We start from the raw sequence: 12,363 nt of genomic DNA on the forward strand, positions 1-12,363 counted from the left end.
CTTTTATTGCTGTGCTAATTATTACCTTCAGCCCGACGAAGTACTCTTCTTGCTTTCTTTTCGCTAGATCCAACAAGATTCGCTTTCGATTTTCAGAACTTCCTGGTGCATATGGTGTCATATGTGTTCTAATCAGAGTTCTGCTCCTATACGGATGGTTAGTGGTACAGAACGATCATCGAAATGTTGTGCATGAATGCCGATCATAGCCATGTTTTCCAGCTTTCCGAAATCACTATTTTCCCAAACCCCGTTCATTGATTCATATCACTACTATTTTTCAACGGATTCACGATTGGACCGAACGTGATCAGTGTTCTAAGGGGTTCTCGGGGGTGTCTTGCGTGCCTACAGGATCTGTTGCCAGAATTCGTTATACTGGCTGTTCATCCGACATTTGACACAGCACTTCAAGCAATTAAACGCTTACCTAGTGTGGCTGCCATATGCATTTGCCGTGAATAACTGATAAGAACTTTCGTACTAGCAGGGTTATCAACAAGGGTAGCGATCACAGTCGGCCGTGAGAGCGTTTCGCTAGTTGTAAGCCTACACAAATCCGGTATGGTTGAGAAATTGGCTCTTGGGCTGATCAGCCTACTACTGCTCCTGGTCGCCGGTGAACATCGTTTGTTTAGTGTGGCGTTAACAATTTCTAGAAAACCATTGCAGCCTTTCGAAGGCCAAAGCTGCAACACTACCACCGTCTTATCCGGTGTCTGCACGAAGGAAAGCCAGTGCGACCCAGCGTTCCTACATTTTATGAAATATCACGATTTCGTGGAAGTCTGCCATCAGAACGCGTTCGAAAAAGTGCAGTGCTGTCAATCGTTTCTAGATCTGTGCAAAACGGCACTTAACATCAGCTACCACATTTATCAAGGGCAACACGCGAAAGAGGGAGCGTTTCCTCATCTTGCTAGACTGGGTGCTACAACCGAAGACAACACAACCAAATGGTTTTGTGGTGGTAATGTAATATCGGAAAAGTTTTTGCTCACCGCAGCGCATTGCTCTCGTGTTCGTATCGCTGGTTTCGGCTGCCATGACTCTTTACCTTGTGAGCAGAAAATACCAATAAAGGTAACGCAGATAGCATGTGAATCGTTTGAACCGATGCACTTAATCACGTGGACTGGTCTGATTGCAGGAGTTCGTTAAGCATCCAAGCTATAAGAAAGCGTTAAAGTATCACGACATAGCTTTGGTCCATCTTGAGGCAGCAATTAGGTTCGGGAGGCGCGTTCTCCCAATCTGCCCGTATAGCAAAATGGACGATCTAAGGTCAACGCAGGACCTCTTAACTGCCGGCTGGGGTCAAACAGAAAGTATGTATCGCCCAATGGATTGGTTTACCAAAAACTGTGGGGTAGATTGTGATACTTACGCGTTTGATGCGATTCAGTTCCGTTTCTGAGTGAAATACTTTTCCTTTGTTTGTCTTCAAAATTCGTTTGAACCCAAGCTAACGCAAAGGGGGTACAAGGCTAGTCTTTTTACGGTTGCCGTCCTCGTGGTTCCATAGGATGCATTCCTAAAGCCGTTTTGTTTCACTTCCTTAGAATATGCAGAATCGCCTCAATTGATGTTTGGAATTGTACGCACCGTAGCGGTCAGCGATTGTGCGGAACGCCATCAAGCACTGCCAGAAATACTGAACCGAAAACTGAACCGGGGAGTAACGGATGAGATGTACTGCGCCATTGGCGAGCAAGGCAACAACACTAGCGATTTCGTCGATTCCTGCCAGGGTGATTCCGGTGGTCCGTTGCAGATGGAGTATCAAGGAAACGTATTTTTGGTCGGTATAGTTTCAACAGGACACGGCTGCGGTTCATCACTGCCGGCGCTTTACACTCGTGTTTCGTACTATTTCGATTGGATCAACGAAAAGGTGACCCAACTAAAGGAAACGGCGAGTGCATAAAATCCTTTTACACTAGTTTTTAAAAAGTTTCTCTCTTGAAATGCGTCAAGAAAAAGTGAAAACCATAACATAATGTTTCTCAGTATCGAACAGCAGCAAGATGTTGCAGTGACTTTCATGCACGAAGAATGTTCAGGACTGCCAAGATGGTAGTTTGATATTAAAATGCAGATAGCTAGGTGTTGTTTAAAATTTTTATTATTCAAATGATATTTACACAATTGTCACAGATTTCCCCGATAGATGCGACATAATCTCGTGGGTACATTGCTCGTTTGTGGAAAGTTCTTTTCTTATGTTCCAGATGTTCAAAATTGTTCGTTGCATGCGAGTGAGCGATAAGATAGCAGTGAAAACTGGTTTAACGGGCTTTGTGCTATCATTTAAATTGTAATTTTGTTTCCTTTCAAAGAAGTATTGTCGTTGGCTTTACCTTGGATTCTCACAGTCTGGCTAGAGCAATGTAATTTGTAATCCAAATTAGCGTCATTTAATTTTATTCACTCATTTAAATGAAAGATTTGTGGAATGCATTCGTTGCTTTATGTTATTGTTGACTAATAACTAAGGTTATTATTTATCAGTAAATCTTTCGATGACTTTAAAGCATGTCTTTGCATGGCAATTTTCAATCATTTCCTCAATTGTCTTTGATAGCTTTCAGTTTATGTTGCTTGGTTCCTTCAGCTCATCGATAGGTACCGGCACGGTCTTGGCGCACCGGAAGCATCCTCTGGCACATTTCTTCAATGAACGGATCTTATAGATGACTTGTTCCTAAACAGGCGAGTCACACAAATTGCATTCATTTTAGTTTTACACGGTCACGGTTACTTTTTTGCCCAACACGACCTACCTGCATCAGATTGAAGCACATTGCAATCAGCGCCATACCAAGTAGTAAGTAAACTGCACAAAGTATAAAACTAATTTCCATCTTCGTATCGCCTTTGGTCTGTAGCTGTTGAGACCCCATCAATTCGGAAGAAAAAGAACCGGAAAATGCAATATTTTTTAAATATTATTACTAAAATTAAGAATTCAACGCATAATCACTTTGACCGACAAACGGAAAGGGATTTATCTCAAAGAATGCCTGGAACAGTTTTCGTTATTATTGAGATCTTACCGAAGCACCCGGAACGATGTCCCCAAAGCCTATACTGCTCAGCGAAATGAAACAGAAGTAACTTCCATCGAGAATGTCCCAGTTTTCCCAGTCGGCAAAAAGACGAGCACCGAAAAATATGTACCTACAATTGTGCCAAATAGAGAAACCCAACAACAATTACCGATCGGCATTCAAACCTTGGTCGGTATCGCTCACGACTCACCCTATCATTATCATAATACAAATAGTTATTGGAACGGTGACGGTGTTCGTCTCGGCAGTGATTTCATCCTCAATTTCATCATCCACATTGGAGGTTGTGATCGTAGTGTTGTCGAATCCATTTTCCCCCATTTCCGGCTACACGTAGATTCCGGTGTTGAGGCGATAATTGGCGGTAGGCATCGGTGCAGTTGATGGACATGGCAGATCCATAGCATAACAGGACGCCCCGAAAGAAGAAAAACGAAGTACAATTACGTAGACAAATCAACAATGTAAATTGGATGAACGAGATAGTGAAAATATAGGCGGCATCTATATTACACAACAATGTGCAACGGGCCTTTGTGGTCCATTGGCCTTTTGAATTAATCTCTCAATAGTGATTGAATTAATAATTTTTATTTAGAAAACCTATACACATAGTTCAAATAGCTTTGAAACAAATTTTTGATAGTGATAAGTGCGCTCTGATAAGTTTTATAGCCCCCAATGTTTTAGGTGCTCATGTGACATACTGTAGTTCTAGGTACACAAGGGAACTTACATTTGAAGGCTTTTCAATATAGCTACTGCAATAAGACTTGTTTTAAAAAATGCTTCGGAAAATTGCTTGGTTTTAGGTACAGAACATGGCGATAAAAATTGAAACACGTATTGGAAAATACGATTGCGCTTTAACTAGTTTAACAGTTACATAATCTTTCATACCTAATATCCCTGCTAGTAAAACTATGAAATAGATTAACTTCATGAACTGTAAACGTTTTACTCACAGAATATTCGCGCTCCTCCGTGCGTGCTCTTCGCCTGGCACGCATCGCTCGTCTCCTTGCGACGCCAGGGCAAACTCGGCACAGGCAAAACTTGGCGTAGATCCATTTGAATGATTTCGCCAATATATCGCCTTGAGTTGGCGGTGAAATGGGCAAGAAAAGCATGACAGAGGAACAATCGGTTAGCTGAAACTTTGGTTTATGGTTTATGGCACAAGGATCAACCTTCGGAATGCAACCGAATGCACTTACCTATGTTGGAAAGATAAAGCAGAAACAGCGGCATGCCTATTATGGTATAAAAAATTGTTGCAATTTTCCCCCATTCCGTTCTGGGGACAATATTACCGTATCCTGCGGGACGAGAATACAATCATTTATTGTATCGTTTAAGATAATTTTAAAAGAAATACTGTACAGTCAACCTAATGAGCAAAGGATCAGACATTAAGAGTAACCTACCCTGTACTGTTTTATGTTTGTCTCAGATAACTATGGTAGATAACCAAAGATTGATAACCATGTTTGTTGAAAACTAACAATAAACTAAGGGCCATGGTTTCCTATAACTGGAAGAATGTAAGCACACGAAATGCGCAACGTAACTCACCTATGGTGGTGATAACTGTAAGCGAGTAAAGAAATGCTCCGGAAAAACTCCACGGCGACTCGCTCTCCAGTGTAATATCACTACCCTGCCAACCACGACGGGCCCACAGCACTATCTTCTCTTGATAGGCGCGTATTTCATTTCCCACTCTGTAGACGGAGAAAATAAAGTCGTTGTTGAAATGTGTGCCACCAGCGGAAAATGAAGGACAATCAAATGTGGAAGCATGCAGTTGCACGGGCAATTTAAGCAGAACTTGACCAGTATGCCTCGGACTAGCCATGGAGCAACTAGGTGGTGACTAGCGAAACGCTTTCGCCACAGACAGGTGTTGTCGTGACCTATGATTATGTGCAGGGACAGCATGAAGTGCCAAACGAAAGCGAGGGGCATGTGGGTAACTCACTTCTCTTCAAAGACACTTTTGTTGAATACGTTCACTTCACAGCAGGATATTTGCCACAGTCTCATAGCAGTCTCGTTCCTCTTGAACGGTATTTGAGCAAACCTTTCCAGCGCCTCGTTGCCTTCTATCGCGATGAACATGAACGCACCTGTAATTGGAATGTTAATAATAGATGAGCCAGATTAATGCGTTATACCGTGTGTTGTGATTTCTTTTCCGAAATGGAGCAAATTGTTACAATTTCTGCACGGTGTCACCAGAGCGTTCTTCGAGATATATGATAAACACAGGACGTGGACCTTTGAATCACGTTTGGAACGCTTCAAGATGCTACGAAACTGAGCGTTATTTCTGACGCTTATTTACAGCAGCAGTAGGTTGTTTGATGGGTTTTAGTTGACCAGGATCAAAAATTTAACACGGTTATTCAATCCAATAGTAAAAAAAATGTTGTCATAAATTTTAAAGATTTTAGTTCTCTTATTATCCCTCCCTCCTAATGGCAGTAAAATTAGCAGTGGCGTCTTTGTCGTTTAAATTATTGTGATCTTGAAGACACGAGACTTTTCTGTAGTACTATTGGAAACATTTATTCTAGGATGATCATACGAACGACGACTGAACAAAGTCGATTTGATCTAAGAATGTAGTGACCGAAAGGTAAATAAACGAGATAATCTAAAAACCACAGCAAACAGCGTTACTTTTTCGGTACTTTCAACGAGAGATTGAGCAGCTGCCAAAATGATATGCCATAAGCAATACTACGTCCTCATCAACACCGGTCAAATATTTCATAACGACACAGAACGTTTGATGAAACCCAAATTAATGTGCAGACAGATAATATCTTCTAAGATAGAGATATGACAAACGTTTCAGTACTTGCTTACAACTCTCAAGACACCGTCGAAGGCAGTAATGTCGAAGACTGTTGGCACCATCGACATCAGAAAAGTAGACATCAATCCAACGATCGCACCTACCTTTTTATGGAAGATCCTACTCGATTATGACAAAGCGTCCATCATGACTGACTACTCTTCGAGCTAATTAAGTACAACATCCCATTCAACCTCATCTATGTCTTCAAAACATTCCTACTCCGGCATGAGAGCGTGCTTTCGCCAACTCTTTTCAATGTCTTCGTATCCAGCAAGATAATCCCCAAATGTTTGTATACGAATAATGTATTTTTGTGTAGCATACTGCTCATGAAACAACATTAAAGCAGAGAAATTGAGCAAAGTTGCTGAAACATGTTCAAAACTAAAGCTAAAATTTTAAATAAATGACCCAAAACCTACAAAAGCTATCTGTTGTATCCGCTAGTAACAAATAACATTGAAATACGGTAGAAATCGACGAAATTAGTAAAATGAACCCACTAAAACTACAACTCATCAAACTATGTGTAAATAGTTTACGTTTAGATTTAGACCAACACTTAGTAATAAATAGAAAATAGTTTAAGTTTTACAGAAACGATTTTACAGGTATTTACGGCATAGTTTAATGTAATTACGTGAAAGTTTCTTGCAGATTCTGTAAATTTTCTTAGATAATGAAGAAAATTTTACATGTTACCCTTTTGAAAATAAATTATCAAATACTATGCAAAATTTTACTATGTGTTAAGCTAAATACGCAACCGAATTCGTCGGTTACTTGATCCACGCGGCTGTCGTCGAAGGAAATGGTCTTGACTCATGGCTAGTGCGGTTATGAAACGTCACCCGATGTTAATCTTCACGCGACACGCGCCCTTTTCACTGTCACAAGTACTTCAATCGTGCCGACATTCATCTCGATGGATTTTCATCGATATTGATGCTTAAAATAATTACATAGATGAGGAGCACAAAAAAGCGTGAAAAAAAAGCAATTACCTGCAATCATATACAGCACAACCAGAAAGATGATACCGACGTTGCTGAACATGAATGCTGTAAAGTTTCGGCAGTGATCTTTGGCCCGCTCCGCAAACGGTGGCTTCTGGCGACGTCTTATTGAGCGTTTTCGTTCCATCGTTGCTAAAACCCCGCGATAGCCGGACGCCTGCTAAGTCCGGGCTCTGTGATATGGCGACTATTCGTGGGCCGCCTGCTGCTGGGCGGAAAGTTGTCGCGCGTAACGTTGCTACCGAGCGGCTCGCGGCTCAATATCAACTGATTGTGGTCATTCAATAGTTGACACAACACTAGCACCTAACGCCACCGACTCCAAACCACCATTTTGTAAACTGTAGCTATAAATATATAGGTTGAAAGACACAGAACTCAGCACCGCTCTTTTCCCCGCGTACGATGTCATAACATTGTTAGCCATACAACACTTCGTAGGTGGTATTTTTGGTCTGTGAAAGGAGGGTTAACCTCTCTGTTGCATCCAAAGTATATTTACGTCTATGCACGGTCATCTTTGTAACTGCACTACGCGGCGAATAACCACACATCAAAGGTACTACAAAATCTTATACTTTTCTCCCGCGGCTCTGAACTACATTTATTTCGACAATCGTTCGAAAACTGAGACAAATGACTGTTTTGTAATATGTTTGTGAATTACTAGCACTGTCATGATTTAGAGCAGCCCCGTCGAAGTGTAGACATACATGCGGCAGCTTTCTTCGTTGGCGTAGTCTTCAAATTGGAACAGCTCGGCAACTTGGTTTCTAGACGGATGGATACCGTGGTTCGGACGTGAGTCACTGCAGCTTCAACGGGCAACCAATCTCAGCAACGGGCACCGGGGTTCTCACTGGCATTGCACTTGTATCACTGTGAACATCGGCCAGACGAGGGCACCAGGCCTGGCAAGACACTTTCGGTGGACGGACTATTATTGAATCGGAACGATCCGAATGCACGCAGTAAGTATAGAAATCCATCCGGTCCGGCGTCCGGCGTTTCTCGCAGACAATTCAAATAGCACATGAGGTGGTGGCGCTTGTATTTATAGCCAAACCCACCACGAGCGGCCGAGCTTGAATAGTTTCCACATGATTTGTGAGATTAAACGCGTTCCACGCGCATTGTAAATCCCGTCGATTTCCACCAGCTTCCGCTTCCGCCTGGCAAAAATCTGTTAAAATCTGTTTGAAAGTGCACCGCGTACCAGGTAGGAGAACCGGTACGTTCTCGCTAAACCCGAGCCATGTGCTCGGTGTGCACTGCCCAGCCACTGCACGCTACCGATTCGGGTTTGTTTATTATGGTACCATTAATCACACGAAGTGTTCCGGGCGGGCCAATGCCGAGACCCTTTTCACTGGAACCATTTCCTAGACCAGGACCGGACCAACCTTCCGTATCAGAACGCGAAAATCAAAATGCCCGTACAAGGTTACCCCACTTTACGGCTCGGGGTCTACGACGACGCAAGGTCTACACATCCCCCTACATCGGTCGGCGATCGGTCGGCGAGAGCAGATCTTCACGGCACGAATTTTACTTTCCAACTGGCATGCCCTGCCAGCATAGAAACACATAGCTGCAGGAGCCAAGCTGTGTAACTCTACCACTACCAACGGCGTTCGGAAATTGATTTCACGGCGGTGGTTTCTGCGCTACTCAATTTACATTCGCCGGTCAGCTGTTGTCGTGGTGTCAGCGTGACCGTTGTGCCCCAATAGTGTCTTTCTCGCCCAGCGTGCGGCGGATTCACGGAGCGCTACGCATGCTACTACTTGGACTGGTTGGCACTTTCGTGTGGTGGTGCAGGCGTCGCAGAAGGATCTTCAGGGCCCCCCGTTGATCGCGTCTCCGAATGGCCGGACGCCGAGATCCTGCCTCAGTCACGATGCACGGAGCCGTGCGATAGTGGCCAAAAATAAATATGACATTGATGGTCTTGGGAGACTAGTGCTGCTTCCTTGTGGCTTGGAAAATAGGAACGCAAGGACCGTGGCATTTCACTCACAAAGTCCAACTGTCATGTTCTATTATCTTCTAGTTTACTCATCTCACACATCCCGCATTTCCACGAGCGCACACACTGACCGGCTGTGGGAAACAAATTGTAGCACCGTGAGCACTGTGAGGGTTTTTTGATTTGTTACCGATGTCACACTCACACACGGCCTGCGGCTTAAGTCGCATGCGCAGGATGCACCGTGCGGTCCGTAGACGCGCTCGCGCTCTCCGATGGCTGGTAGCGATATGTGTTTACGTTTGACGCTGTCTGGGTATGAAAATAGAATATATAGTTTTATTTTTTCACTCAGGTGGTACACCCGTGTCACTGTGACGAGCGAACATTTATTACCAAAACTATGTACTATGCGCTTCGTGACGATGCGTTTTGCTTTGTGTTCATTCGTCCTCACGGCCTAGGGCCGATATTGGAGGCCCCCGTCACGGAATCCGGAGTCCACCACGGAGTGTTGGACTGACCGGATTTGGCAAAGACTTACCTGGGGGCTTAGAGCAGTTTGTTGTGGTGTCTAGTTATGAAGAATTATTATTCAGGCAATCTTGCTGTATATTCACTTCGATTTAAATAGCGTTTTCTCGTCACCACTGGTAACCGTAAAGTTTTCCTCGTTGGAAAATCATGGCGTTGGCGTTGTCCCCAACACTGAAGAATTCTTATATCTCCTGTGCTTGGAATGGATGCTGGAGGATGAACGATGCTGGAAAATGTGTCAAAAGACAGGAGTCCATTGCCGATGAAAATGCTCCCCAGTCGTATTCACCTCTAATAGTCATATTCGTAATCATATTTCCCAGGCAATACTTCTGCATCGCCTCAATTTAGAAATATAGACACACATCAGACACACTTTCAGTTCGCGTTGGAATGGTTTTAAAATTATTCGTTGTCTAAAGAACCTTCCGAAGCAATACATTAATTAGTTTACTCAAACTTTACTGACTCAAAGGTGTAACTTTCACTTTGAAAGACGAGGCATAAATTCTGTTGAAACGCCCAATGACTGTTTTTAACGTTTTCAAAGTGTACAAAAATGTCGAAATGAATGAACTGCTCAGGCTCGCGGTGGAAGAAGATTTTGGGAAATTATTTTTGACATTCTTCAAACGACGGACTGAGTTGTGTTTGTTTATTTGATTGACGGCCGTCCTCTATTTTACGTTTTGTAAATAAAAACGTTAAGCGTGTCAGGTGAAGAGCACCCAATACTGCGGCCGCGTACTTTATGACCACACTGCAGAGAAGCCGCCGATCGTCGGCAATCACTGCACACCGCATTGCAGAACCTTTCGAAACCATCCGTGTCCGTGCTTCGTTAGAGCTGCTGGTACACCGCTCGCGTGGGTCCTGTTTTCCACTTTTCTCAACCGCGGTACTACGGCGTATTTATTTACCTGCCCTTTTCTTTAAATAACAATCCGTCATTATGAAAATGTGGGGAGACATTCTCAGGTAGGTTACTTATGACATCCCAGAAGTGCTTCCCTCCCCGAATGCCCGCGGACAACATCATTCACTTCGCCCGGCATGTGTCATATTGTTATGGCTAGAGACGAACACGACGCGCGATCTTTCAAGTGGCAGACGCGATCGGTAATATGATTCAGTGCCGACTGTGTTGCACATAGCTTCGGTAATAGAATCCTGGTTGCTGAGATTGTATATTCTACCTTACAACAGCAAGTCTCACTGCAGGTAAAAGCCGCTCGTTAAGGACATTTCAGATTTTATTTATAGTAGACTTACTCTGCATTACTTCCTTTTGATAACGTTTTCTTTTGGCCATGCTTTCAATAAGAAAAGTTCACTGAGCATACAAATCTCTGCTTATCTGGCTTGAGGCTGCTTATTTTTGAACCCTCAGCTTGGGCACAAAACCTACCCACAACCTGCAGAGCTAAATTAAACCCCCGGCCATCACTCTCATGTGCAAATAACCGTGCTTTATCGCTGTACACTTTCGACAAAAACTCAAATTTTGCACCGTCACGAGAAAAACACCAAAATCAATTCGCACGGCATGGAGACAGTCTAAAAATATCACTTTTCGCCAAAAACACAATATGCTGCTCTCTGATCTCGCAGGCGAGAGCAACTGAGGGGCCGATACATTTCCTATGTGGTTCGGCTGCCATGTACCTGTGGCTGCCAATGACCTTAGCGACACTTAGCAGCTTGATGCCTGGTATCAACTGTTTTAACAACATAGATTGGATTACCCGTGACATGGCTACAAACGCACGTTTCTCTATTGCGTCGTCAATTCCCGTATGTTGTACGTCACTTAGTAGAATTACTGGTTTACACAAGATTTGCACGACAAAAAATAGAAAATGTGTCACGAACGAGAAACACTGGAGTATTTTTTAACCATTGTCCAACAATAAATAGCAAAAGTAAAGTTTGTTCAAGAAAGCCGCTGCTCAGAATGAGAAGAGTTTATCGTAAATATGAACTCTTGAAGGGAATCAACAAATGAATCACAGAACCGAAGGAAGTTCTTTCGCTCAAGTAATATTCCATCTTCCCTCCTTTGCGCCAAACGTGAACAACAGGCCCAGACTGCTTTCTTTCAACATCACAATAAATTCATTAAATTCAAGGCATAAATTAATTAAACAACTATCATAATACGAAGTGGTGTATCTAAATTAATTTGAAAATTGTATAATTTTTAATTAATTAATTAATGGTGGTTGGTTTTAGTCGCACTAGAATCAAACAGCAGGAGAACTTTCCTCTCTAAGTTTGATAAAATTGGACAGACAATAAAAATTTAAAAAAATTGGAGATAAAATTGGAACGTAGACAATAACTTTATTTTTAGTTAGTTGATCCTGAGATGAATTTAAGAAAAGTTTGTATGCATTGGTCGCATAATTAGACCAGAGCGGACCAAAATCCCATTAATTGGGGGTACACGATTTGGGGTTCAAACTGCTATATTTGTTAATATTAATTTTTTCAAAAATTGCTTCTTTTTTTTGGTATTTTCGTCGTCTGTTCCGCTTTTTGTCCAAAACTACTGAACCAATCCGCGTGAAATTTTGCACTTTTGCACATAGATTTATGACACCAGAGAGTGAATAGAAAAGTGTGACGCTCCCACACCTACCGGAAAGGGCGGCTCCCATACAAACGTAACAAAAAATTCAAGATAATTCGGATTGTTTTCGAACCAATCGAAACAACTTATGCGTGTGGGAGTTTTTTGGAAGGGGAAATGTTCTGACGTAAAAATGTTGTTTGAAGCTCCTCTCTCCTTTAGAAAGGGAAACTCCTTTACAAAATCTGGGTAAACTGCAGCAAAACTCGAATAGTTTTCAAGTAATTTGAGCCAAATTCAGCTGGTACGAATTTGGTCATGTTCCAACGGGA

The 12,363-nt window shown here is 42.7% G+C and overlaps 2 protein-coding genes across 6 annotated transcripts; one reads left to right on the forward strand and one right to left on the reverse strand.

Moving 5' to 3' along the window:
- The first annotated feature begins 1,236 nt into the window (after window positions 1-1,236).
- LOC128268835 (CLIP domain-containing serine protease C9-like) lies at window positions 1,237-2,511 on the forward strand. The gene is made up of 2 exons (XM_053006102.1): window positions 1,237-1,328; window positions 1,563-2,511. Exons 1-2 carry the CDS (start codon window positions 1,271-1,273, stop codon window positions 1,925-1,927), a joined length of 423 nt encoding a protein of 140 aa, XP_052862062.1. The 5' UTR covers window positions 1,237-1,270; the 3' UTR covers window positions 1,928-2,511.
- Window positions 2,118-8,459, reverse strand: LOC128268834 (TWiK family of potassium channels protein 18). 5 transcript variants are annotated; one of them, XM_053006099.1, is made up of 10 exons: window positions 8,402-8,459; window positions 6,942-7,300; window positions 5,053-5,200; window positions 4,647-4,795; window positions 4,289-4,390; window positions 4,037-4,167; window positions 3,262-3,398; window positions 3,057-3,180; window positions 2,784-2,888; window positions 2,118-2,704 (listed from the first exon to the last, which is right to left on the reverse strand). In XM_053006099.1, the coding sequence occupies exons 2-10, from the start codon at window positions 7,078-7,080 to the stop codon at window positions 2,588-2,590; spliced, it is 1,152 nt and encodes a 383-aa protein (XP_052862059.1). In that variant the 5' UTR covers window positions 7,081-7,300; window positions 8,402-8,459; the 3' UTR covers window positions 2,118-2,587. The 5 variants fall into 5 exon arrangements, with proteins under 5 accessions (XP_052862059.1, XP_052862058.1, XP_052862057.1 ...); XM_053006098.1 differs by having other exon boundaries at window positions 8,394-8,451; XM_053006097.1 differs by having other exon boundaries at window positions 8,273-8,438.
- Between the last annotated feature and the right edge of the window lie 3,904 nt (window positions 8,460-12,363).

This window comes from Anopheles cruzii, chromosome 2 (genome assembly GCF_943734635.1).
Source record: "Anopheles cruzii chromosome 2, idAnoCruzAS_RS32_06, whole genome shotgun sequence".
In the NCBI taxonomy this organism is placed as follows: Eukaryota; Metazoa; Arthropoda; class Insecta; order Diptera; family Culicidae; genus Anopheles; species Anopheles cruzii.

Excerpts from the sequence above, each read along its gene's own strand:
- LOC128268835 (XM_053006102.1), top strand. The coding sequence starts at position 1,271 with ATGGACGATCTAAGGTCAACGCAGGACCTCTTAACTGCCGGCTGGGGT. Across the intron at positions 1,329-1,562 it reads CGGCTGGGGTCAAACAGAAA|AATATGCAGAATCGCCTCAA; the intron begins GTATGTATCGCC and ends TCACTTCCTTAG.
- LOC128268834 (XM_053006099.1), bottom strand. The coding sequence starts at position 7,080 with ATGGAACGAAAACGCTCAATAAGACGTCGCCAGAAGCCACCGTTTGCG. Across the intron at positions 4,168-4,288 it reads GCTTTATCTTTCCAACATAG|GCGATATATTGGCGAAATCA; the intron begins GTAAGTGCATTC and ends CGCCAACTCAAG. Across the intron at positions 2,705-2,783 it reads TGTGCTTCAATCTGATGCAG|GAACAAGTCATCTATAAGAT; the intron begins GTAGGTCGTGTT and ends TCGCCTGTTTAG.